General features: G+C 43.6%; 1 protein-coding gene across 1 annotated transcript; it reads right to left on the minus strand.

Moving 5' to 3' along the window:
- Positions 1-534: 534 nt before the first annotated feature.
- LOC310791407 (NACHT, LRR and PYD domains-containing protein 1a allele 5-like) lies at positions 535-17,296 on the minus strand. The gene is made up of 2 exons (XM_083653103.1): positions 14,888-17,296; positions 535-961 (listed from the first exon to the last, which is right to left on the minus strand). Exon 1 carries the CDS (start codon positions 17,274-17,276, stop codon positions 15,969-15,971), a length of 1,308 nt encoding a protein of 435 aa, XP_083509229.1. The 5' UTR covers positions 17,277-17,296; the 3' UTR covers positions 535-961; positions 14,888-15,968.
- Positions 17,297-27,468: the final 10,172 nt, after the last annotated feature.

Consider the following 27,468-nt stretch of genomic DNA (forward strand, 5'->3'; position numbering starts at 1 on the left):
AAATGCTTAGAGTTCAAAGCAGTTTATATTATTTGAACCAGGTCTGCATTGGACTGATGAGACAAGTAATTACCACCATCTGTTATATCAATTGGACCTTATGTACTGTCAATGATTGGACCCCAGGAAGAGTAGTCCTACACCTTGGTGTGGACTAATGGGGATCCTTAATAAACAATAAACAATAAACAATTGCAATTAAAACAAAGTATCTCACAATATATTAAATTAGATTGTGCAGTAATGGTGTGAGTAATATTCAACCCATTTATTTATAAGGCCTGTTGTATTGAGATGTGTGTTTTTCAAGGCTGTGAATCTTCACTGGCCTCACCATTTGATTCGATTACGATTCATCTGTCAACTCCAAGATGCAGCTCAAAGTATCACAACTGCAAGTATCACATCCCCAATTTTCTATATTATATTACTGCACATGGCTACTTTTTCATCAATTAATACAAGTCAGTCAGATAAATACCAACTCCCTTTTTTATTTAGAACTTTTTTTTTTAGAAATCTGAATGTCAACGAACATATATTAAAAAAGCGAAAAGGACAGCACTCCAAGTTTAAAGATTTATTGCCACACAATGGATGTTTCAAACAAAAGCCCTTCTTCAGCGTGTAATGGCAATTACACGCAACATATATTTTAAACATAAATGATTCATCTCTTCTGTCAAAGATTCAATTCTTTCATCTGTCAACGATTTGATTCGATGCATCGTGATGCATCAAATGATTATTTTGACACCCCTAATGTTTATGAACGTTCACCCCTCAAAACAGAGTGAACACATGACACATGACATGTGGCAATCATGGACAAAGAGTGCAACAACAAAAAGAGTGGAGGAAGATAATTATTTAAAACAGTTGTAACTCTTGTTGAGAACATGCATAATTCAAATCCTGACTTGTGTTTTTAAAGCCATTCCATGACCAAGAGGGACAGTTGCTAAAATTACACTTTGAGTTTTGCATGAAAATACCAAATGCAGCAACTGCACCCAACATTGTGGAAAACAACAACAACAACAACAACAACAATAATAATAATAAATTAATTTATATATAAATACATTTACATAGACGGTTTTCATGGAATTCTGTTGCTATAGGGAACAGTTTGAAATCTACAGTAGCTTATTTCCTGCCAGCTATTGTATTAGCCAACACTGCAACAGGAAGCAAGCTAGGGGCAATTTAGAATGTTTAGGTTGTCAAGTTAAAACCGTCTATAGCACTTTTCAAGAACTCAAAGATGCTGCCAAAAGAAAGGAAACAAGTATAAATGAGTATAAAATAATCCTATAAATGGGACCCTTTAATTATCAGACTGTTTTACAAACATTTGTAAAACAAAAAACAAAAAAACTGTCTTGATATAATTTGTTAGCCTGACCTGCTAGGTGTGAGACCACAAATGATACAGTATGGTAGTTTGACTCGAGTGAGAAGACGTCCCGGTCCCAGTCCTGATTCCAGGATGGCCGTCCCGTGTCCCGATAGATCTCTCGGGACACTAAAAGCTCCCACCTTTTCAACGCTTAAACATTTAGCCCATGTCACTCAGACCAAAAGTAAAAAAGAAAGGAACAACATGTTTTTGTTCATCCGTTTTCTTTAGCTTTTGAATTGGTATGCATATATATGTGTGTATATATATACATAAATATACAGTACATACAGTATGGATCTGCCTATTAAGACCCTAGTAACAGTATAAATGTTTATCATTGTAACAAACACAATAGCCACAAATTAAGAATAAAAAATGCAGGTTCAGTGCCATGCTCAAGAACACTTTGTCAGATGGGGAGACATTTGGTGCCATGTCATTGTTCCAACACCCATTATTATTCTGACCACTCAATGTTCTGACGGTTCTGACTTGTATTCCAAGTTGTTGGGGAGCAGTGATCTTTTCATTGTCTGAATAACGAGCTGCCAGACTAACGAGCCGTCTGTCCAATGCTTCATATTTTTAACTATTGAGGTGTCGTACTAGGGGGCAGCAGTCCCCACATTGGCTGTTGCAGACAGATTCCCTCTAATCACCAGCTCAGTATAGAGGAGGCGGTCTAGTTCACAGAATATGGCTATCATCTCTGTACTTGCAGTTTCCCCTTTCCTCCTCACTGTGTCGATGACACAACGAGCCTTGTCTCTTCTCTGTTGCTCTGTAGCTGCTTTCTCCCTCTCAGCGTCACTTATCACCTCTTTCTCATAAAGCTTGTCCAGCAGACTGTCGAGGTTTGGTCCTGATACCTTGTCGATGAATTGGCTCCGTATGTGTGACAACAGCTCCTCGTTTGAAGAGAGACTCTGAACCTGGGGATTTCTTAAGGCTGTAGCCCCTCCTCCAGTGGGTTGCTGATGATGCTCTGGTTCACCATCGTTATCTGAAGGCAAAGAAAGAAGAAGAGAGTGCTGCTCTTCTTCTCCTCGCTTTCTCTTTCTTGAAATTTGTAATTTGTCCTTTGTCAGACTCAGACCACTCTGAACCTGGGGATTTCTTAAGGCTGTGGCCCCTCCTCCTCCAGTGGGTTGCTGATGACGCTCTGGTTCACCATCGTACTGCCGCTCTTCTTCCCCTCGCTCCTCCTGGGGATTTCTTACTGATGAAAGATTAACTTCCCATTCCCATAATATTATACACTGTGAATCGTTGCTGTCTTTCAGAAGGAGATTGATATCGTCAACAACTTTTTTTAAAGTCACCTGGAACGTGTGGATGTAGTTGGTGTAGGATCCCTTTACATAAAATTTTGCCTTTTTTGGTTGAATTTTAATTAGAGCATCTTCAGCCGAAGTGGACAGTGTGTACGCCTGCTCTGGATGGAGTTCAGTTAAGGGTGTCTCTATGTACCTCTCATCTCCAACTATTTTCTTCCTTTTGTGCAGCACGTCACGGAGCACAATGTTTGCAGGAAGCAACAACACATTGAGCATAGATCTGATCTCGTTGTAGAATAGCAACACCAACGCCTGGATCGGATGAGGGGGTGAGTTTTCATCCTCGACAATGCCGTAACCAGAAAATCCAGTGATGTTTATAACAACATGAGTTTCTGTTATCTCATGGGGACAGATTAACTCAGTGCCCTCGTCTGTCACATGGGCAACTGACAAGAATTCACATCCACCTGTAGAGTAGATCTCACAGTGTGGGAGATGAAGTTGACAGACAGACTGCTGGTGACATTTGATGTCAAACAGTGGTCCTGCAGGCTTCTTGTTATGCTGGGTTAGTAGCCTCTCTTTCCATGGGACAACACTGTAGACCACATCTCCTTCTCCCTTCATGTTAAACACTAGACCTGTCTCAATGCACTGGTACAGACCTGGGTCGGTGCACTGGAAGATGAAGGTTTCCTCGTTTTCATCAACAGCAATATCAGGTGTAAACCTCTCATAGCTGTCTTCTTGTAGAAGGTTATCAGCTTTGGCCTGTGGCAACATTTCCTCTGGAGCACTGTTGCTGCCTGCAGGCTCTATTTCTAACATAAGTTTATTCCATGCATCTTCTACTGCACTTTCTTCAGTGTTGGTGGGGAAGTCCTGGAGGTGGAGGTGCAGGCTGTCAGAGGATGAATAGCTGCTCAATGAGGACGGTGGCGACATTTCCTCTGGGGCATCGTTGTTGTCTCCTGACTCACTTACTGAGTCGTTGTCTCCTGACTCACTTACTGAGTCCAGAGTCTCATGCCTGGATGCATCTTTCATTATGTCTCTTTCAGTGCTGATGGGGGAACCCTGCAGATCCACTTGGCTGATTGGTGGACCAGCAACAGCTGTGTTGATTGACTGAGAGCAAGAAGCCAGTTCTGAAGTGGAAGTTGAAGATATTTTCCTTGTTGACACAAGCTCCTTGCATGCATCTTCTACTGGGCTTTCTTCAGTGTTGGTGGGGAAGTCCTGGAGGTGGAGGTACAGGGTGTCAGAGGATGAATGGCTGCCAAATGAGGCCTGTGGCAACATTTCCTCTGGGGCATCGTTGCTGTCTCCTGACTCACTTACTGAGTCCAGAGTCTCATGCCTGCATGCATCTTTCATTATGTCTCTTTCAGTGCTGATGGGGGAACCCTGCAGATCCACTGGGCTGATTGGTGGATCAGCAACAGCTGCATTGATTGACTGAGAGCAAGAAGCCAGTTCTGAAGTGGAAGTTATAGATATTTTCCTTGCTGGGCTTTCTTTAGTTTTGGGGCGGGACAGGCAGCCAAGGAAAACGTACCCTGCCCATACACACTGGGAAGTATTACTGTCTTTCAGAACAAGCCAGACAACTTTTTTTTTTTTTCTTTTTCTTTCTTTTTCTAAAATCACCTGGAATGTGGCCGTGTGGAAGTCGTTGATGTAGCCTTCACTGTTTAATTCTGCCACATGTGGTTGTATTAGTATTGAGTCATCTTCAGGAGAAGTGGACAGTGTGTACTTCTTCTCTGGGTGTAGTTCACAGCGATGGGGGATTAGCTCTATGTACCTCTCATCTCTAAACACTTTCCTCCTTTTGTGCCACACATCACGGAGCACAATGTTTGCAGGAAGCAGCAACACATTGATGGAGGATGTGAGATAAGGATCAACTGGGGGCTTGTAGAATGCCAACAGCAATGCGTTGATCGGGTGAGAAGGTGAGTTTTCATCCTTGACAATGCCCAAGGGATACAATCCAGTGATCTTTATAACAACATGCGTGCTTGATATCTTATGGGGACAGATAAACTTGGTGCCCTCGTCTGTCACATGGGCAACTGACAAGAATTCACGTCCACCTGTAGAGTGGATCTCACAGTGTCGGAGATAAAGTTGACAGACAGACTGCTGGGGGCATTTGATGTCAAACAGTGGTCCTGCAGGCTTCTTGTTATGCTGGGCTAGTCGCCTCTGGTTCCATGGGATAATCCTGTAATCCAAGTCCCCTTTTCCCTTCATGTTAAACACTAGACCTGTCTTACTGCACATGTACAGGCCTGGGGAGGTGCACTGCCACCTGTAGGAGGTTTCCTTGTTTTCATCAAAAATATCAGGCAAAAAGTTCTGTAAGCTGTAGCGTTTTTTTTTTTTTTTTTTTTGACTTTTATGTTTATGAGAAAGGAGGGAAGCAGGTTTGGTGAGACGGGTGGGAGTAGGCAAGGAAATGTGGGAGAAAGACTGGCCTGGCAAGCTGTCTGTGGATGAGTAGCCAGCCCCAACGGGCTGGGAGTCCTCATCCACAGAAGGGAGCAATAGCTTGTTTTTCATCTTTTCATGTTCCATCGTTTCTACTTTTTCTTCTTTTTATTTATCTTTAAATATATTTACAAAAATTCTTCCTCCGCCTTTTTCTCTTTGACTCTTGAGTGTTTCACCTCATCCCAGTCCCTGAAAGAGAGCAGAGAAGTCAAGGTTACTGTATATACAAATCCCTGTGGCAAATGTATTCTGGCATAAAGGTTTGACATTTATTTTAATGATAAAATACATGATCTCACTACGCCCACTACAGCAGCCATGAGGTAATTTTTCACTTCACCCATCTTTTCAAATGCATATAATTCCAGTAAGACTACAATCCTCCTACCTATACTATAGCCCTATACACATTTTAACATGCCGAACCGAGCTTTTGACCAGAGTGGCGCTGTTGAGCACTGTGACGGCTGGGCTCTAACCCGGAAAAAATAATATCACCAGCACAGACTTCGGATGAAAACAGGCATTCATGAGCAGCGTCAAGCTTTCTAACCCCGACGTCGAGAAGCTATGAACCCTTCTTCTCAAGTAGGTGGCTTTGAAATGTTTCTGTGGCACTTGTAAAATAGGTCCGTATCACTAATTTAGACAGCTTGGGAGACTGGACTCTTTCTAGGGTAGCATAGCTAGCCGAAAGAGTTCTGACGGGGCTAACTGTCAACGTGGTTTTGTAACTAACGTTAAATGCCGACCGGGTACAGCCATCGGCTCCTCGCAGCAGTAACGCTATGAACATGTAACTGAAGTTGACCGCAGTGTAGCTTCTGAATGTTGCCAAACTTAATTCATAGTGATGTTTTGTTTTTAAATTGGCCGCCAACTAGCGCTGAACCAGAAGAACAAATGCAATTGCGTCTTAACGCGGAAGAGCAAAGTTACAGGAGGCGATACTTTTTTTCCCATGATGGCGAAGGCTAGGCGAAGGCATGACCCTCTCAGCCTCTGATTGGCCTAGCGTCAAATGTTCATCCACTCACATTCGCTTAGCTATCCTGCATCTCTTTCTACAGTCTGTGGTGAGACTCAGTGGATCAGACAGACAGCAGTTTTGCTTGCTAGCCTGAATGAAAGACGCCATAAAGGTAAAGTCCCACTGATTGTCACACAATGTGTGAAATTTGTTCTCCGCATTTGACCCATCCCCTGGGGGAGCGGTGAGCGGCAGCGTGCGCCGCGCTCGGGAATCACATGGTGATTTAACCCCCCAATTTGAACCCTTTGATGCTGAGTGCCAAGCAGGGAAGCAAATGGGTCCCATTTTTATAGTCTTTGGTATGACTCGGCCAGGGATCGAACTCACGACCTCCCAGTCTCAGGGCGGACACTCAGACCACAAGGCCACTGAGCTGGTGTGCCATGTGTGTTTATGTTTTTAATATAGTCTGTGCCTGTGGTTTATAACGCTGCTGCTACTCTTGTCTTGAAATATAAATCAGAACAAGGTGATGACATTTAGAATGAAAAGAAAAAATACACATTCAAGTAGGTTATTGATCTCACACATAACCTTTTGATTCTATGCTGCCATCTGCCATCTCATGCTTGTTGATTTAATGATTGTTTTGCACCTGCTGCTCACTTTATGAACAAATAGTGACTGAATGAAATATGAAATAGGCTCTCGCCTGGGAAGCAGGGGAGAGCAGCCGAGTGCAGTCAGCCAATCACCCAGCGAGCATTTTTCGGTTGAAAAGACGTTTAAAAAACGTTTAGGGTCAACGTTGAAAAAACGTGCAAGGAAGGTTTGAAAGTGAAAGTTTTTTCACCCACTATTTGCAGACGTTTATTGAACGTTCAGATTTAGACCATATTTCACCAGGAAATTAAATTAAAAATTCAGCAGCGCACACGGGATTCAAACCCCGCTTTCCCACATTCAAGCCAGTCCGCTCTACGCGCTGAGCTATATATTTTCTTATACTCTGTAGAGAGCTGGGCACATATATACTCTATCTCGCACACAACTTGTAGACTACATGATTGTCGACATCGGAGGACAAGTTATTTTATGTGATGTGTGTACGAGACTATTATATTAATGTAACAGACTAAAATTATGTTGTGTGTGTGTGTTGTCTATAGGCTGTAGCCTATGGCTTCAGAGGTTAACTTCATTTAACACCAGAGACTGAGGAGGTACACAGAGCCTCGTATAGCCTACAGTCTGTACAATAACATAGCGTGCCCAGAGCACCTCGTTCCGCACTTGGTGCAGACCGGTGCAGACTTGCTTTGGTCTAGTCTAGTCAGTCACGGTTAGTATAGCTAGCAAGTAAGTACTTGCGTTACTGCGTTGCTGCAGGAACTGAATTCATTATTTTATAGTATTGCGCTAAACTATTAACCATAGTTGTGTCCTGGAAGCTTTTTGCTGGCACCACATAGCCTATATAGTCCCATATTTATGATATTTCATGTGACATAAAATGCGTTGAAATGTAGTTTTCGTATAGACCAGATTTCAACTCTCAGTTACACAATAAAATGGACAAATGCCAATTCACACACTATCAATATTGCCTCTATTCCAAGCTACAACAAATGTTTTAACAATATGATGCACCAAATTGTGTTTTTTTACACGTTGACGTTGTAACCGCATTTTAGCCGGTTGAAAAGAGGGTGAAATTAGGTCTTAGACGTTCAAACCCAATATCACCCAGATTTCAACTAAAAATCAACGTTGAAAAAACGTTTTGTGCTCGCTGGGCAGAGGCAGAGAGGGGCGGGTCATGCCTTCGCCATCATGGGAAAAAAATATCGCTTACAGGAGAACCGGAGTAAACATTTCACTCAGACCAAAACGTAAAGAAAATGTGGGTATAAAGAAAAAAAAAATCTTTGTTGTTTTTTAAAGTTTTGGTCCGAGTGATATCTTCTATGGTCTCTCCGGATTCTAAATATAGCTGAACCGTTTGGTTTGACCAAGTAAAACAATTTTTATACGCATTTTACGAAATGTCTATGTCTATGGGAAAATAAAATTGCGGAGGACAATCTCTGGTACAGTGCTGAAGCAGGAAGTGACGTTCACTTTGCCTCTAATAGAGAGACAGAGGGAGGGGAAGTAAAGGGGAGAGCGCGGGAGTGAGAGAAGGGAGAGAGCAAGGGGAGAGAGGGGGAGGAGAGGATGTGGGGAGGAGGAAGAGAGAGGGCCACTGGGGCTGGGCATGGAGGCTGGGCGATACGGTTGAAATATCACGAATATATAGTCATAGCGGCGCAGTTTCAAAACAACCCACTATCACAATATAGTTCGGTAATCAACGCAAATTGTTGGTGCAAGTTAAAGTGCTTGTACCCATGGGTCATGCGTACACGCTTTAATCACGACGTCACCAGGCTTTAAAAAACTATGCAGCTTCGCTACACCCACATTATTCACAAACTAATGCTACACACGCACGCGCGCGCACACACACGCTCACGCTCCACTCCAGCCAGGTCCCCAAAGTTGGCAACCCTGTAGTCACAAACTCACCAAATCTTTTCTACTCATTATAAAAGCCCTTCTATTAACAGATTAATGTCCTGACCTGGTGAGCTGCACAGGATGACTTCAATCTTCGGACGTATCATCTTGAAAATGTCGGAGTGAGTGAAGATTCAACTGTTGCTTTGTCTCTTCCGCATGCCCACCCCGCCTCTGACCCACCGTCACCGAGACTGCAGTCAGAGAGCCAAAGTGAACGTGACTTCCTGCTTCACCATGCGTACCAGAGATTTTCATCCGCCATTTATTTTCCCATAGACACTTCGTAAAATGTTTACAAAAAATAGTTTTACTTGTTCAAACAAAACGGTTAAGATATATTTTGAAACAGGAGAGACCACAGAACATTTCACTCGGACCAATTGCTTTTTGGAGTTGTAGGCTACCTTCCTCTCGTGCAACTCTTAAACTAGATCTACAATGGTTATTGTATAGTCTTCTTATGATCGACCAACCCATTCTCACTCCGACGGTGTAATAGGCTATATCAACGCTCTGTCGCACACCTTGTGTGTTGGATGTTAGACACACGGTACCCTTGTGCGTATCATGGAACGTTACGCCTTGGGGTTGGAGGCTGGAGCTATGGGGACTGTGGGGCATTAGGATGAAGGTTCTCCAGGTGGTCCCCAGGGTCAGTAGTCTTCCCCTGGAGACCCTAACCCTGGAGCCCCCTACCATATCCACACCCTACCCCAAACAAGTGGCTACCAGCGCCTAAACCCATGCCCCTCCCCCCTGTGCCTACCCCTAACCTGGAAACCCTTCCCCAGCACCTAAACCCATGCCCCCTCCCCCCATGTGCCTAACCCTTACATGGAAACCCTTCCCCAGCACCTAAACCCATGCCCCCTCCCCCCTGTGCCTACCCCTAACCTGGAAACCCTTCCCCAGCACCTAAACCCATGCCCCCTCCCCCCTGTGCCCACCCCCAACTTTGGAAACCCTTCCCCAGCACCTAAACCCATGCCCCCTCCCCCCTGTGCCTACCCCTAACCTGGAAACCCTTCCCCAGCACCTAAACCCATGCCCCCTCCCCCCTGTGCCCACCCCCAACCTTGGAAACCCTTCCCCAGCACCTAAACCCATGCCCCCTCCCCCCTGTGCCTACCCCTAACCTGGAAACCCTTCCCCACAACCTAAACCCATGCCCCCTCCCCCCTGTGCCTACCCCTAACCTGGAAACCCTTCCCCAGTGTAAGGTGTAAGGTTTAGGCTCTTCATCCCACTATATAATGATAATGATTATAGCAGCTAATATAAACCAAATTGAATGAAACCATGAGCCAGAAAGATGTCTTATGAAAGTAAAATCATACATTACTTTGGCAAACATCATTGTCAGAGGACTGAAATCTCAACGTACGATCATAAATATGTACAGAGTCCAAATATTCAGTGGCGATGTCACAATTCAACATGTACTTTATAGGCAGAGAGAGAAGAGGGAGAGGAGGGATGAACTTTGGAAATGTGTGTGCACTGGACTGAGCAGGGCTGCTTGTGCTTATCAGCAAGCATTCCTGTCTCAGGGCCACTGTCATGCTGAGTTCTCTGAAAGCCAGAGCAAAGGGGAGAGATCCTTGATGTGTCTGCATGTGTGCTATGCATATGACTAATAACTCATACCAATTAATTATGTGTTATGCAATTATAGCTGATTGATTATGAAATGCCAATCAATGGAACTTCAGTTTTCCACATCAGTTAGTAATAAGACCCCCCACAGCAAACTTATATAACAAAACTATCTTGTAAAGGGGGGGAGGACAAATGTGTATATTATTATCCAATATCTGAACTGCCTTATAATATCTTATCTCTAATGGTATCACTATAATATTCCTATATTCTTACATTGACAGTATGCCGTGCCCAGTGCCAGTCTTCCTCTCTTGTTGGCCTGTTCTATAATGTACTGTACTATCAATATTTAGCAGTAGAGGGCGCCCATCACTTCCAGAAGAACATTATAAATATCACAGCAAAACTATGTCCATAACCCCCCCCCCCTGTGTGTGTGCCCCTCTGAATCATACTTTTTATGGTATTCACTATGATCTCATCTCCAATAGGATATTCCTACAGGGATTTATCATTTTGCTGTTATATTTGTAGCATCCTTCTACCACAAAACACTTTTGTGTTACATTTACAGACCTGAACCTGCAGACAATATTAGCTTCAGTCAGATAAAAGAGCAAGCTCCACTGCCTCTTGCTGTCCACTTACATGTATTAGCTGACATCATAGTAGTGAAGCCAATACTGTTCCTCAAATGCTTCAAGTTCAATACAGTATACTATTTGAGTCAGGTCTGCATTGGACCGGTGAGACAAGTAAATGTAGCTTAAGCGAAAATTATTTAAGGGAGACTTAATTATCATCATTCACTCTCTTTTTATGCATTCACTTTTCTAGGAGAATCCCTTAGTCGTCACTCGTCACGGGCACTCATTCAGCTTTTCAGTCATTCACTTATTTCCCGCTTAAGAGAAACCCTCTTATTGTCACGCCCACTCATTCATAAAATTACGTCATCAATCACCCTTTTCCTGCATAGACAAAAAAAAACAAAAAAAAAACTGTACATATAAATCTTTTCCTGCTTCTATCTAGCGTCACTAGGCTCTTTCATACACAGATCGCGGAAAAATAGCCGTTTAGGAGTCCCGTAAAGCCAGCCGCCTCGCCACAGAAATTGCTTTCACACGAGCCAAGCAGCACGGCCACATTACCGTGCTGCTCTGTACTTTTCAGGTGAAATCCCCCGCTCCCGCATTGAAAGGCGAGCAGAGGGATTTCCAGCTCCTCCTAGCCCAAATTAATATTTTCATAGGTTAGTGTAGCCTAGGCTACTGTATGATGAACGAATTCAATTCAACAACAGACTTTCCTCCTTCTCCTAGTCCGCTGAGGAGATCTGTATCGGCATTTTCATTGGCTGTTTGCCGATATCATAACTTAATAAAAAAATGCGCTAATTTGCGGCTGCTGCACCTGGAAGAATCCCCTCCTACAGTAGTTCTGTGTCTGGAGCAATGTCCCGCCCACAGCGCTATCTGATTGGTTACACATCAAGCAATAGCCTATCAGAGAGCTCAGAGATGAAATCTTGACACCTCACCTCAGTGCTTTCTGTTCAGCCGCAGCCTGCACTAGACAGGGGGACAGTGCGAGGCTGCCTGAAGCGAGAGCAGCGGACTAGTTGGCTGTTGTAACTGTAACACTCACACTGTGTTAAGGTAATGCAGCAGATATTGTCATGCCAAAGTTGTAATAAAGTTAATATACATAATAATTACCTACGCTGACATTGCAAAAACACCATGATCTTATGAGCGATTCGTATGAAGCGCTGCCTCGCACAGTGTGGTGTGTGGAGATAGGTCTGTCTATCAGTCTACTTTTTTTACTTTCACTCGTCACTTTCTTGATACATGAGGTGATTTCCCCTGTAATTTTTTTATGAATGAGCTGACCATTCGCACCTTTTCCGGCTTGCTGCGACGACCTTTCAAGTGGAGGCGGGTTGTCCGCCAATACGGCGATGTGACAACCTTTGGTGCCGGGACAAAAGGCGTACAAGAATTACCCACCAACGCGCGTTCATGCCTTTCACATCGGAGCCGCGAATCCTAATTTCCGCGCATTTTTCGGCTTTCATGGCCGGTGTGAAAGACCCTACTGTTTGTGGGAGGTAACGTTTATTTTATGCCAATCAGAGTAAGACACCTTTTCCCATTCAGCCTATCACCATCAAGCTGTCAAAGCTAAAAGCTCTCCGTTTTCTCTGTGTGATCTGTTGCTTCCCAGTGCGTTCCTGCGACCCGCCTCCACCCCATTCTCCTCCAGTCCTCTCTGAGATCTTAGATTCAGAAGCTACCCCATCAAGACCAAGAACTCATCTGTCACCACCACCAGGTCTAGACTCCACGGGGGGATCTTCATTCCTATTCCTGGCTGCTCTACCCCTGCTGATCATAACGTCATAATCAAGCTGACTATATGATGGAGTCTAATAGCCAAAAATAAATGTATCTTATGTGCCTACGGGCTCATGCAGGGGCAGTTTTAGCTTCAGAGCTTTGGGTGGGCTCAGCCCACCCAAAGGTCATGGACCACTGAACCCCTAGGGGGGTCCGGGGGCTTGCCCCCCCGGAAGAAAATTTTGTACAGTTTCAAGTAAAAATGGATCAAACTGGCGCACTTTGAAAAATGAAGAGACTAGATCTATGAAGAACTACACACATCAATATCTTCTTTACCGTTCTGTGGTTTTACAGCGATGAAAAAATTATTGTTTCCCTATATATTCTGCATACAGGTTACTATTATGGTAGAATTATGCTTGCATAAATAATACCAAAATCACTTCAGGGAAGTTTCAAGTAAAGTAACATTCTGCTTTGTAGGCAAAACAAAAGTAAAATTAAATCAAAAGGGAACTTCCTATCTTATTGGCTGGAATAATAATCCGACAAGATAATAATATACTGTAAGCACTAAAGCAGGAGTTTGCAGTCAACTAGTTGAAATTAATATGTGGCAGTATTTGTGGGGGTCAAAATCTATGTAAAAAAAAAAAAAAAATTGCCTCTATTTTTTTTGGGTGGGCTGAGACTATTTTTGGGTGGGCTAAAGCCCACCCAAAAAAGGCCTAGAACCGCCCCTAGGCTCATGTATCTTATTATCTAATAAATCATCTGTCATTCTAGAAATGTGTCTCTCTGGTTGAAATACCATCTGTTATATCAATTGCAATTAAAACAAAATTTTAAAACGGCTCTCTCAAATCAAGCAATCTGATTGGTTCACAGCCATTGTATAATTCCAATAACCCACTCCAATATGGGTTATTGGTTGCCATGGCAACTCTCTTACTAAAAGCCTTTGGTTACCTCAAAAAAAAAAAATGGCGGAGACATCTGTCAGATCCTTGTGAATCGATCTTCGCTTATAACTTTACTAATACTTTGCAGAAAATTATGTTTTGTACAAGAATAGATGCGGGCTAATGTCTTCTTTGCAAAAAAAAGGCTGTTAACCCCGCATTTAACCCCGTAACGTTAGTTGGTGTCCGGCTTTGCAGAAAGCACTCAGCTTCTCAGCAAGCGCTGAGAATGCAGCACTGCGGCTCGAGCTGCCTGTCGGGCTTTCCAGAAAGCTCTCAGCTCTCAGCTCAAGTGCCAGGATTGGCCAATGTCAACTTCAGTCTCCAGAACGATCCAATCAAATCACCCGCACGTCTATCTTCTTGCTAGAGGTCCCGCCTTACAGTAGTGTTTCAACTGACTCTATCAGAATACCATGCCAGTCGGACTTATAGTATTATTATTATTATATTATTATACTTGGAAACCATTTTATAAAAGCAATATAGCACTCGAGCTGCGTGGTGTTGTGGAATATATCCCGCTGATAAGCTGTTATCCCACGAGGCCGCAGGCCTCGTGGGATAACAGCTTATCAGCGGGATATATTCGCCACAACACACTTGCTCTCATGCTATATTGCTTAAGTATATCACAATATAATAAATTAGATTGTGCAGTAATGGTCTGAGTAATATTCAACCCTTTTATTGATAAGGCCTGTTGTATTGAGATGAGCATGTTTTTCAAGGCTGTGAATCTTCACTGGCCTCAGCATTTGATTAAATTACGATTCATCTGTCAACTCCACGATGCAGCTCAAAGTATCCCAACTGCAAGTATCACATCCTCAATTTTCTATATTACTGCACATGGCTACTTTTTCATCAATTAATACAAGCAGTCAGATAAATACAAACTCCTTTTTATTTAGAAAGTTTTTTTTTATTTAGAAATCTGAATGTCAACATTTTAAACATAAATGATTCATCTCATCTGTCAACAATTCAATTATTTCATCTGCCAACAATTTGATTCCATGCATCGCGATGCATCTTATAAATGATTATTTTTGACACCCCTAATGTTTATGAACGTTCACCCCTCAAAATAGAGTGAACACATTACACATGACATGTGGCAATCATGGACAAAGAGTGGAGGAAGATAATTATTTAAAACAGTTGTAACTTGTTGAGAACATGAATAATTCAAATCCTCACTTGTGTTTTTAAAGCCATTCCATGACCAAGAGGGAGAGTTGTTAAAATTACACTTTGTATGAGGACTTTGCATGAAAATACCAAATGCGGCAACTGCACTCAACAGTGTGGAAAACAACAACAACAAGAACAACAATAATAATAATAATAATAATAATAATAATAATAATAATAATAATAATAATAATAATAATAATAATAATAATAATAATAATAATAAATTAAACTTTATATAGATGGTTTTCATTGAATTCTGTTGCTATAGGGAACAGTTTGAAATCTACAGTAGCTTATTTCCTGCCAGCTATTGTATTAGCCAACACTGCAACAGGAAGCAAGCTAGGAGCAATTTAGAATGTTTAGGTTGTCAAGTTAAAACCGTCTATAGCACTTTTCAAGAACTCAAAGATGCTGCCAAAAGAAAAGAAAAAAGCATTAAAATCAAGTATAAATGAGTATATACTAATCCTATAAATTGGACCCTTTAAGTTTTGAACTTATCACTGTTTTACAAACATTTGTAAAACAAAAAACAAAACAAAAAACTGTCTTGATATAATTTGTTAGACTGACCTGCTAGGTGTGAGACCACAAATGATATGCCTACAGTATAGTGGTTTGACTCGAGTGAGAAGACGTCCCGGTTTCATTATATTAGTTTGGAAAGAAACAATTTATTTATTTATGATTATTGTCCATTTAACTTCAATAGTTTACCTGTCATGAGAATGTTTTACATTACAGTAGGCTGATGGAGTCATGGCTGCATGTACAGTAAAGGGGAATATTAGTGGAATATTCAGTTCATTAGTCATTGAAACATCTTAGTAGGAATATTGTCTTTTTGGGAATAAAGGTAAAAACTAGGCTAGGCGATATTTTTGGCATGTAATTGTAGCTAGTCAGTGGTGACCTGGCACTGCCTTGTCTTCTGCTGTCTGAAGTGCACACATGAGGGTCACCTGCTTGGTCTCTAAGCGCTCTGTCACCAGGATAAAACTCCTCATGTCCTCTGCTGGTGCAATAGGTATCATACAGGTCTCGTTCATTTCATGAATATTATTGTAATGCCCACTGGGGGAGCAGTGATCTTTTCATTGTCTGAATAACGAGCTGCCACACTAATCCAATGCTTTACAGATTCCCTCTAACCACCAGATCAATATAGAATGAGGGGTCTACTTCACAGAAAATCGCCATCATCTCTGTACTTGCAATTTCCCCTTTGTTCCTTACTGTGTCGATGACAAAACGAGCCTTGTCTCTACTCTGTTTCTCTGTAGCTGCATTCTTATCAGCGTCACTTATTTGTCCTTTGGCATAAAGCCTGTCCAGCAAACTGTCGAGGTTTGGTCCTGATATCCTTTCGATAAATGGTGTCCGTATGCGAAACAACAGACTCTTGTTTGGAGAGAGACTCTGAACCTGGGGATTGCTTACGGCATCTGACGAAAGACGAACTTGCCATTTCCATATACACAGTGAATCGCTGTCTTTCAGAAGGAGATTGATCTTGTCAAAGTTTTCTTTTAAAGTCACCTGGAAGGTGGAGATGAAGTTGTTATAGGATTCACTCTCAAATTCTGCCTTTTCTGGTTGTATTAGAATTAAGGCATCTTCAGGAGAAATGGACAGTGTGTACGCCTGCTCTGGATGGAGTTTAGGTTTGTAGGATACCTCTATGTACCTCTCATCTCCAACTATTTTCTTCCTTTTGTGCAGCACGTCGCGGAGCACAATGTTTGCAGGAAGCAACAACACATTGAGCATTGAGCTGGGCTCGTTGTAGAATAGCAACACCAACGTCTTCTTTGGGTGTGTGGGTGCACTTTCATCCTCGACAATGCCGTAACCAGAAAATCCAGTGATGTTTATAACAACATGAGTTTCTGTTATCTCGTGGGGAGGGATGATCTCAGTGCCCTCGTCTGTCACATGGGCAACTGACAAGAATTCACATCCACCTGTAGAGTGGATCTCACAGTGTGGGAGATGAAGTTGACAAACAGACTGCGGGTGACATTTGATGTCAAACAGTGGTCCTGCAGGCTTCTTGTTATGCTGGGCTAGTAGCCTATGTTTCCATGGGACAACATTGTAGACCACATCTCCTTCTCCCTCCATCTTAAACACTAGACCTGTCTCAATGCACTGGTACAGGCCTGGGTCGGTGCACTGGAAGATGAAGGTTTCCTCGTTTTCATCAACAGCAATATCAGGTGTAAACCTCTCATAGCTGTCTTCTTGTAGAAGGTTATCAGCTTCGGCCTGTGGCAACATTTCCTCTGGAGCATCGTTGCTGCCTGCAGGCTCTATTTCTAACATAAGTTCCTTGCATGCATCTTCTACTGGGCTTTCTTCAGTGTTGGTGGGGAAGTCCTGGAGGTGGAGGTGCAGGGTGTCAGAGGGTGAATGGCTGCTGAATGAGGCCGGTGGCAACATTTCCTCTGGGGCATCGTCGTTGTCTCCTGACTCACTTACTGACTCAAAACACTCATACCTGGATGCATCTTTCGCTATTATGCAGTAATCCACATCATGCATTGGGCTGATTGGTGGACCAGCAACAACTGGCTGGATTGAATGAGAGCAAGAAGCCAGTGAGCGCAATTCTGGGCTTTCGTCAGAATGTTTGGGGGACATGGGGGTGTACATGCCGAAGCGAGAATGAGCTAACCGAGTGACTGTGTTTGAGGGATGGTCAGCTGTGACCTCTCTCAGCTCTCCATACTCATCAAAATATATTTCCCCTAAGGTTTTAGGAGAACATTGCTGGAAGGCCTCATGTGGATGGAAAACAGTCCCTGACCATACCCACTGGGAATCATTACTGTCTTTCAGAACAAGCCTGATAACTTCAATTGTTTTTTCTAAAATCACCTGGAATGTGGCCGTGCGGAAGTCGTTGATGTAGCCTTCACTGTTGAATTCTGCCACATGTGGTTCTATTAGTATTGAGTCATCTTCAGGAGAAGTTGACAGTGTGTACTTCTTCTCTGGGTGTACCGGTAGTTTACATTGTCCGGAGAATAGGCTCTCATCTCCAAACACTTTCCTCCTTTTGTGCTGCACATCACGGGGCACAATGTTTGCAGGAAGCAGCAACACATTGATGGAGGATGTGAGATCAGGATCAACTGGGGGGTTGTAGAATTGCAACAGCACTGCCCGGATCGGGTGAGAAGGTGAGTTCTCATCCTTGACGATGCCCAAGGGATAAAATCCAGTGATGTTTATAACAACATGTGTTTCTGTTATCTTATGGGGAGGGATGATCTCAGTGCCCTCGTCTGTCACATGGGCAACTGACAAGAATTCACATCCACTTGTAGAGTGGATCTCACAGTGTGGGAGATGAAGTTGACAGACAGACTGCTGGGGGCATTTGATGTCAAACAGTGGTCCTGCAGGCTTCTTGTTATGCTGGGCTAGTAGCCTCTGTTTCCATGGGATAATCCTGTAATCCACATCCCCTTTTCCCTTCATTTTAAACACTAGACCTGTCACACGGCACTTGTACAGGCCTGGGGAGGTGCAGCAGAACCTGTAGGTTTCCTCATCAACAGCAAAATGAGGCATAAAGTCTCTAACATTAACCCCAACTATCTTATCTTGGAACATATCAGCTGCCCCAACCCCAAGTCTGTGAGAAAGGAGGGAAGGAGCAGGCAAGGAAATGTGGGAGTGAGAATGGCCTGGCAAGCTGTCTGTGGATGAGGAGAGGCTACTGTGGCCAGCCCCAAGTGGCCAGACAGTGTTTTCAGAATCCTCATGCACAGAAGGAAGCAATAGCTTGTTTTTTCTCTTTTCTCTTCTCCTTTCTCTCTTTTTATCTTCCATTGTTTATCCTAAAATATGTTTTTATGTCCTCCACCTTTTTCTCTTTGACTCTTGAGTGTTTCACCTCATCCCAGTCCCTGAAAGAGAGCAGAGAAGGCAAGGTTACTGTATATACAAATCCCTGTGACAAATGCATTCTGGAATAGAGGTTTGACATTATTATTGATAAAATACATGATCTCCACCTACGCCCACTACAGCAGCCATGAGGTCATTTTTCACTTCACCCATCTTTTCAAATGCATATAATTCCAGTAAGGCCATGATCCTCCTATACTTTAGCCCTATACACATTTTAACATGCAGAGCCGAGCCGTGCTGAGCTGCACTCAAGATAGACCTACTCCGGAGTGGAGCCAAAGCAGCCAGACCCACCTCCAAGCGGGGTGTGGTGACGTCTCGCCAACGATGGTCAACCCGTGACGACCTAGCCTGGGTAAACCCATCCCCCACGTGACCTGCTCTCAGACCTGTTCTCAGTCACTATGTGACTGGGAACTGAGAGAGCAGGTCACGTGGGGGCTGGGTTTACCCAGGCTAGTGACGACCCCCCTTCTCCCCCTCAAACAGCTGTGTTGCGAGTGTGACAGGTAGGACCTGCCCACTATTTGATTGACAGGTCAGACTGGGCCGATTGCTAATCACTATCACCTGTGAGCTGCTGAGAGCATATGCTCCCTGTGTTTGGGTGTGTTGGGCATTGGCTGCTTGTGTAAAGCCAAGCGCAGTACTGGAACCAGCAACTGACTTGAGTGGCCCTAAATCATTCGGTATGTTGGAACTCACATAATTGTTTATTTGTTATTGTTTCTTTTGTGATTATAATGTGTATACACATTTTAGGTGGTCGGGCAGTGCTCCAAGTTGTGTAGTGTGGCAGCCAGGTTAGCAGATGAACCCAATTGACGTACCGGTCATTCTCTTCATAACTCAGTTACGGTATTTATCTTGTTGGGGAACAAATGATTTAAACTTGTGTTATGTTTAGGCCAACCAGTAGGATCAGACGATGTTTTACTTGCTCAAACCAAATGGTTCAGCTATATTTAGAATCGGGAGAGACCATAGAACATTTCACTCAGACCAAAACAAAAAACATTGAAAAAATATTTTTTTGCATTTTTCTCTCATCTCTCCTGTTTCTAAATATATCTGAACCGTTCTGTTTGAACAAGTAAAACTATTTTATAAGCATTTTACAAAATGTTTATTTGCTGCTTCAGCACTCTACCAGAGATTTTCCTCCGCCATTTATTTTCCCATAGACATTTCGTAAAATGCTTATAAAAATAGTTTTACTTGTTCAAACCAAACGGTTCAGATACAGCGGGTATAAAAAAATAAAAAATTGTTGTTTTTTAAGTTTTGGTCTGAGTGAAATGTTCTATGGTCTCTCCCGATTCTAAATATAGCTGAACAGTTTGGTTTGACCAAGTAAAACTATTTTTATATGCATTTTACGAAATGTCTATGGGAAAATAAATTGCGGAAGAAAATCTCTGGTACAGTGCTGAAGCAGGCCAGGAAGTGACGTTCACTTTGCCTCTTGAGAGACAGAGGGAGGGGAGGCGTGATTTCGAATCGCACATAGGTTACGCAAAAACCACGCCCTGTGCCCGCCTACGCAGCAGTCAAGCACCGGGATTGGCCAGGCGCTCATGCTCATGTTGTGCTCCGTTACAGGGACACATTCCTGTGAGAAGCAACAACACCAAGCGAGGCTGCAATGAGGATATTGAAAGACAAAATCCTACATCACACCAAAGCATACAATGTATTTTAATGTTATTTGACTTTCTGACCACCTGCCTCAGTGCTTATTATGAGGCCAGAATAATAGATGCTGCTGGCCATTGGGAAGGCTAACCTATGTGCTAGGCCTATGTGCTGTAGCCCAGGGGCGGACTGCATAATCGGGCACGTCGGGCAAATGCCCGGTGGCTTGGGCTTCAAACGGCCCAAATTGAGCTTCAAACGGCCCAAATTTCACGCGCGTCGGCCCGTATCGGCCTGACCTGCTTGGTATCTAATGCCCGGCCTGAATTATGATCCCAGTCCACCCCTGCTGTAGCCTATTGTATTTTTAATTTAATGTTTTGTTTTCCAATGTTATTGAAGCTTTGGCTAAAGCGTGCGTTATGTTTTCATTTGCGTTATTAGGCTACAGTAATTTATTTTCAATGTCCGCTATCAAGAGCAATTTGGTTAATAAAATCGCTGGGCTGCGTGCCGTGTAGTGGTTGTGGTGTGGGAGATTCCAGCTGTGAAAAGAAGAAGACAAAAGACTTGTTCCTGGCCAATCCCGGCGCTTGACTGCTGCGTAGGCGGGCACAGGACGTGGTTTTTGCGTAACCTATGTGCGATTCGAAATCACGGAGGGGAGAGTAGAGAAGGGAGAGAGCAAAGAGAGGGGGAGAGAATGGGGAGGAGGGGGAGAGAGAGGGCATGCTGGGGCTGGGCGATACAGCTGAAATATCACAAATATATAGTCACAGGGGTCAGTTTCAAAACAGCCTACTATCACAATATAGTTTGGTAATCAACGCAAATTGTTGGTGCAAGTTAAAGTGCTCATGGGTCATGCGTACACGCACTTTAATGACGACGTCACCAGGCTTTAAAAAAGTATGCAGCTTCGCTATACATCCACATTATTTTATTTATTTATTTATTTCAGGGACAGTGCAACATTAATGAACATTTTCATGTAAATGTGCCGGATTATAGCCTTAGCTAATTTCCATCCGCAGTCCCTCGACAGGTGAGGTACAGAAAAGTTTAAAAGAAGAAATAAGAAAATTAGCGCATACGTAGGGCATTCATACACATACAGCAATGTAAATGACACATACATACACATAGGGTAAACACAAACAACACAACACAAATGAAACAAAAACAGGGAACATTAGGGATATTAACCAAGGTAGACACAGGACTTTCAAGGACATACAAAAACAACACATAAAACAAAAAGGTTTAAATGTGATTGCAGGTTTGATTTGATCTGAGCCATAACTTTAACAGCCCCTTAAAGGTGAGAAAGCTGCTACTCTCTCTGACTGACAGTGGTAGGCTATTCCATAGTTTGCTGCCCCCATAGGACAAAACATTTTGTCCGATAGAGGACCGTCTCAGAGGTAGTTCACACAAACGAATGCCACACACACACACACACACACACACACACACACACACACACACACACACACACACACACACACACACACACACACACACACACACTCAAAATATCTCACTCCAGCCAGGTCCCCAAAGTTGTCAACCCTGTAGTCACAAACTCACCAAACATTTTCTACTCATTATAAAAGCCATTCTATTATCAGATTAATGTCCTGACCTGGTGAGCTGCACAGGATGATCTTCAAACGTACCATCTTGAAAATGTCGGAGTGAAGGTTGCGTTGTCTCTTCTCTTCCGCATCCCCACCCCATGTCTGACTCATCAAGACCAGAGCAATGTAGTAAAACAGGAACTGCAAGAAACACGTCTTTACCTGGCGTACGCCCAGCTGGTGCACTCGGCTCCAGGTGCTCTAGGTTAGTCAATTTGGTCTGCCCCTATAAAGTAGCCTCCAAGAAGACAATGGAGTAAGGCTGGCTTCTCTGGTGTCTTCCCCTCCAAACCCCCATTGGAGGAAGACCGGCTACTGTGCAGACTCCTGGGTCTGGCTGCAAACAGGGGTTAGATATTCCTTACCAATGGTACCTGCATTGGTAAGTGTAGCATGTCATATTTCACATTGTTTTCTTATTAAGCCATTGGTCCTTTAGGCTGGGCGGGCTAACATAGCCTGCTGTGTATGGTCCTGGGCTTGAGTATAAGGAGGAGGTCTCAATATCTCTATGCTAACTGCTTTTGGTAAGTGTAGCAATTCACTAAAAGCATTTCAAATAATTATATTTGTCTGTGGCTAATTGTGTACCTTGTTTTCTTTTGGACAGAACATAAGCTGCTATTCTGCCCTTCTCATGCTGTACAACTGTACCTTGATTTAGTAAAAGATTCATTGTTTGTATAACTGTCCAGAATTAAGATTGCCCTCTTCTTTGTGCCCCGCATAGGCCTGGCCACTGGAGTGGGTGGGGACAGCAGCGTAACTACCATATATGCAGGGAACGCGACTGCATCGGGGCCCGGCGTGCTTGGGGCCCGGTCGCCCGGCTCGTGTGTGGCCGAGCCGGGCTGTATATTGCAGCGCGTGCACCGGGCCCCTGCTGTATATTGCAGCGCGTGCATCGGGCCCCTGCTGTATATTGCAGCGCGTGCACCGGGCCCCTGCTGTATATTGCAGCGCGTGCACCGGGCCCCTGCTGTATATTGCAGCGCGTGCACCGGGCCCCGCCCAGCTCGGCCGAGGCCAGCCCACATCAGCATCACACAGAATGGGAATGCTGTGAATCAACTTCACACAGCGCCTGCCTGGTCGGTGTGCTGTTACCAATATGTTTTAATCTCTGGTGCGCCGTCACCCTCTTCATCTCTCTGGTCTGGACAGGTGCGCTGTCACCCAAAATGTATTGCCTGTCAAGGTGCGCCGTCACCGAATTTTACAGTTGTCATCTCTGTTATGGTGCGCCCACACCAGATTTTGTCAGTAGCCTATCAGGGCCCGGTTTGACCATCTTGCATCGGGGCCCGGGGCTGACTCGTTACGCTGCTGGGTGGGGGTTACACTGGTGTGAGCTACGGGCCCTCCCTACCTGCCTCTTCAGGAATGAGTCCGGAAAACATTGATGCTAACACTTCCGGGTTCTTCACTGTTTCTTCACTGTTTCTGCCTATGAGATTTTTGAATGGGTTTTTGGCGCGATGCTTCAAATGAGGTCTGTGGTGAACGCAAGCTTATTCAAACGCGAACCAGCTCAGCAGGATAATCTTCACACATGAGGACCACTTTTATGAGTTTTTACGTTCCGTTAAAAGGGCGGCTAGCTAGCAAACGGCTAAATGAGACGACACTGTTGAGTCGACTGGGATATTATACGTCATCACTTCAAAGGACGAACACAGAAATTCTCTTTCCCTCACCTGGTTCAGCCCGGGGTAATCGGTGCACAGCAGCACACACATCAACAACACTCCAGGTTGAATTTGGCTGTGGTGACGTGGAAGCCTATGCGACACTGTGTAGTTTGTGTAGTAGCTTTTTACTTCTAGGGCTCGCATTTACGCTTCAAAACTCATGAAAGTGGTCCTCATGTGTGAAGATTATCTCGCTGAACACAGATTCGCGTTTGAATAAGATTGCGTTGCCGACAGACCTTATTTGAAGCGTTGCGCCAAAAACCCATAAAAAAATCCCATAATGGATCCCGTGTAGCACTTTAATTGTGTGTGCAGAGTGTGTGAGTGTATTGTACACGCTTGGTGTGGTAGGTACTTTTACTCTTAAGCCTTTCTCGTATTTTGCTCTACCCAGTCAATCCCACTCACTTTAGTTCCAGTGTCCCTTGCTTTTACCCAGTAGTTTGGACATTTTAAAGGTGCATTTCATTGTTTTTTGCAACTTGGCTGCTTTTAGTATTGCTTGTGTTTTGAATAAATGTGAATCTTTTGGCATAATGCAACTCGTCCGGACTTCTCTAAATAAATAATACACACTTTTGTACTTGGAAACCACGTCTCTGCTGTCTCTCATTGGTCTTTTACCATTGTAAAGAATCTGTGGTTTATCTGTGGGCATTAAGCCGTGGTATTTCCTTGGGTGAAACTCCCTAGGTGGCGTTGTCAGTTATCTAGACCTGGTCACACAAATAAACATATAACCACAAAACACACCATCACACCTTATTAAGACACAGCACTGTCTGTTCAGCTGCTGTAGGACTACCCAGAGCAATATAGTAAGTAAGAGAGCTGCGTCAGCGGAGGTCCAAAAATGCAGTCGAGAGCCAAAGTGAACGTGACTTCCTGCTTCAGCATGCGTAGCAGAGATTTTCATCCGCCATTTATTTTCCCATAGACATTTTGTAAAAATGTTTATAAAAATGGTTTTACTTGTTTAAACAAAACGGTTCAGCTATATTTAGAAACAGGAGAGACCACAGAACATTGCACTTGGACCAAAACTGACTATGGACTGTGCCATGGCTAAATACAGTTGGAAAAGTGTGTGGTGTGCCATGTTTAGCTCATGGTGCGAGCACACAGAGGATCAGACATCCATGACCACAGACATGTGAGAAACAACAGCTGAAAGGAAACAGGCAAGACTTGCTCTCTCTCGCTCTCTCTAACCAACAGATCATGCATGCACGCATGCACGCACACACACACACACACGCACACACACACGCACACATGCGCGCGCGCACACACACACACACACAATCCAGACCAATGAGATCATCATCAGCCATTTTAAGCATAATGTAATTTCACCTCACAATGAGAGGCGATGAATGCACAGAGAGGAAGTCATTAGTAATATGGATGGGAGCCTGTGTGGGGTCCTCTCTCATGCATAAGGTGTGTGTGTGTGTGTGTGTGTGTGTGTGTGTGTGTGTGTGTGTGTGTGTGTGTGTGTGTGGGGACATCCTGGTTGAAGATATTCAGAGAGAGCATCTCAAACAGCAGCACATTAATCAAGGCTCTGATGTTCATGTCGTTTTCATGTTCACCATTTTGTCTGAAATTGTTTGAAGTCTCAAATTCACCGTTGGTTCAATTCTTCTGCTTCTCCTCAGCTTTTTTGTACGACACTCCATCTAACAACCGCACACAGTTTAGCTTCCAGTTCAGTTTCACTCAACTTGTCTTTGAATGACAGTTTTGGAGACTTATAGAATCTAAAGGGTGTTTACTCATCATTAGCCTACTCAGAAGTTGGTCTGCACTGTTGAAAACTGTTCTGTTTCCCATGCACTGCAACTTTGATTACTCAAAAAAAAAAAAAAATCGGGCCGGTTGCACAAAACACATTCAGTTAAGATTTTCCTTAAAGTCAAAGTTTGCATAAAATAAAATCTGTTGCACAAAATACCCTACCCTACTCTTCTCCTTAACGTTAAACTTTTTAAGGAAATGTTGAGGAGAAGACTTAAATGTGTTTTGTGCAACACATTTTATGTTATGGAAACTAACTCGGAAATCATACCTCAAGGTGTTTTGTGGAACCGGCCCCTGGTCTTCGGGTATCCCTGACGGTCCCCCGAATACCCGAAGTCAGGTGACTCTGGTCCATTGAAAAGAAGCGACTGCTGCGGGTCGGGTTCAGTACTGTTTGCCGGAGGTTGGATTTCTGTCATTGAAATGTCAGGTCCATGAAGACCTGAGTGGACCAGAGCCGGCTGTCACAGCTGTCAATCACCCCATCAAATAACTAAATAAAAACAATCGTATCAGAAAAATGAGCACTTGAACTGCAATAACTAAATGACAGACACCATCTTTGGGGAAGATTGATGTGGCGTAGTTTGATTTCTTAATTGGCTCATGTCCCATCCACTAACATGGAGGAGACAAGATTTTTGACCTACAGTAGGCTATAGAGTGCACATTAGCCTGTAGATTATAATGCCACTGTCATCTACCTACTAGACAAACTGTAGCCTACAACAGCACAATTTGACAAGTCTGTTATTTTCATCTCCGTTTATTATGCTATAATAACACATTGTATCCGACACGATAAACGTTTTTAGCAGTATAATGGCAGCGGCTCAGGTCTGCAATATCTTAACAGGCTAAAACCAACAGGCTATGTATTTCTTTTAATTGTCGGGTCCAATCGGGTTTGGACACAAATTTCTCTGGTTCATTGGGGTTTGGGTTTGGCCATTTTGGAGCCATGAAGACCTCTAAATCACTACTATTTACTTTGCATTTAGTTAAGAAAAACAAATACATTTATTTAAGAAGAACACATACACATACTGCATGGGCCTCCCTGTCCTGCTGCATGGGCCTCCCTGTCCTCCGGGGAAGCTCCTCTGCTGCATGGGCCTCCCTGTCCTCCGGGGAAGCTCCTCTGCTGCATGGGCCTCCCTGTCCTCCGGGGTTTATGCTTGACGCTCACCGCTCCTGGTTCCTCCTGTATGGCCGCAGGAGGAACTAATGTAGCATGGAGGACCTCACCCGGAGTTATTGGCATAGCTGTAAATGTCCACAGAGTCTTCTGGATGTCCCGCTCAACAGCAGGCCAGGCAGTGTGTTTGTTATACTCTGTGTGTTGAGACCCATACAGGAGTCCTCTTGCTCCTCCTCCTCATGTGCAGTAGCAGGGTTCACTGGTTGTGCAGCACTCCGGTCAGCACTGACAACCTTGGGGGGAAGGCGGGGGGGGGGGATATTTAGGACGTACATTTTAAACAAAACGTCGGCAAAATACATCTTAAAATGTGGCATTTTACATCTACAATCTCAACGTGAATTTGAACCAAAACGCCGGTTAATTTGAAAACCTTGCTGCCTTTCCAACATTAAACACAATAAAACAACTTTGGTTATGTTTAGGCAACAAAGCAACTTGGTTATGTTTAGGCAACTAAAGCAACTTGGTTATGTTTAGGCAAGTCCAACAACTTGGTTATGTTTAGGCAAGTAAGCAACTTGGTTAGGTTTAGGCAACAAAGCAACTTGGTTAAGGTTAAGCAACAAAGCAACTTGGTTAAGGTTATGCAACTAAAGGAATTTGCTTATGTTTAGGCAAGTAAGCAACTTGGTTAAAGTTAGGCAACAAAGCAACTTGGTTAAGGTTATGCAACTAAAGCAACTTGGTTATGTTTAGGCAAGTAAGCAACTTGGTTAAGGTTATGCAACTAAAGCAAC

The sequence above is a fragment of the Poromitra crassiceps genome (genome assembly GCF_964638095.1).
Source record: "Poromitra crassiceps genome assembly, chromosome: 16".
Lineage (NCBI taxonomy): Eukaryota > Metazoa > Chordata > Actinopteri > Beryciformes > Melamphaidae > Poromitra > Poromitra crassiceps.

Excerpts from the sequence above, each read along its gene's own strand:
- LOC310791407 (XM_083653103.1), bottom strand. The coding sequence starts at position 17,276 with ATGTTGCCACCGGCCTCATTCAGCAGCCATTCACCCTCTGACACCCTG.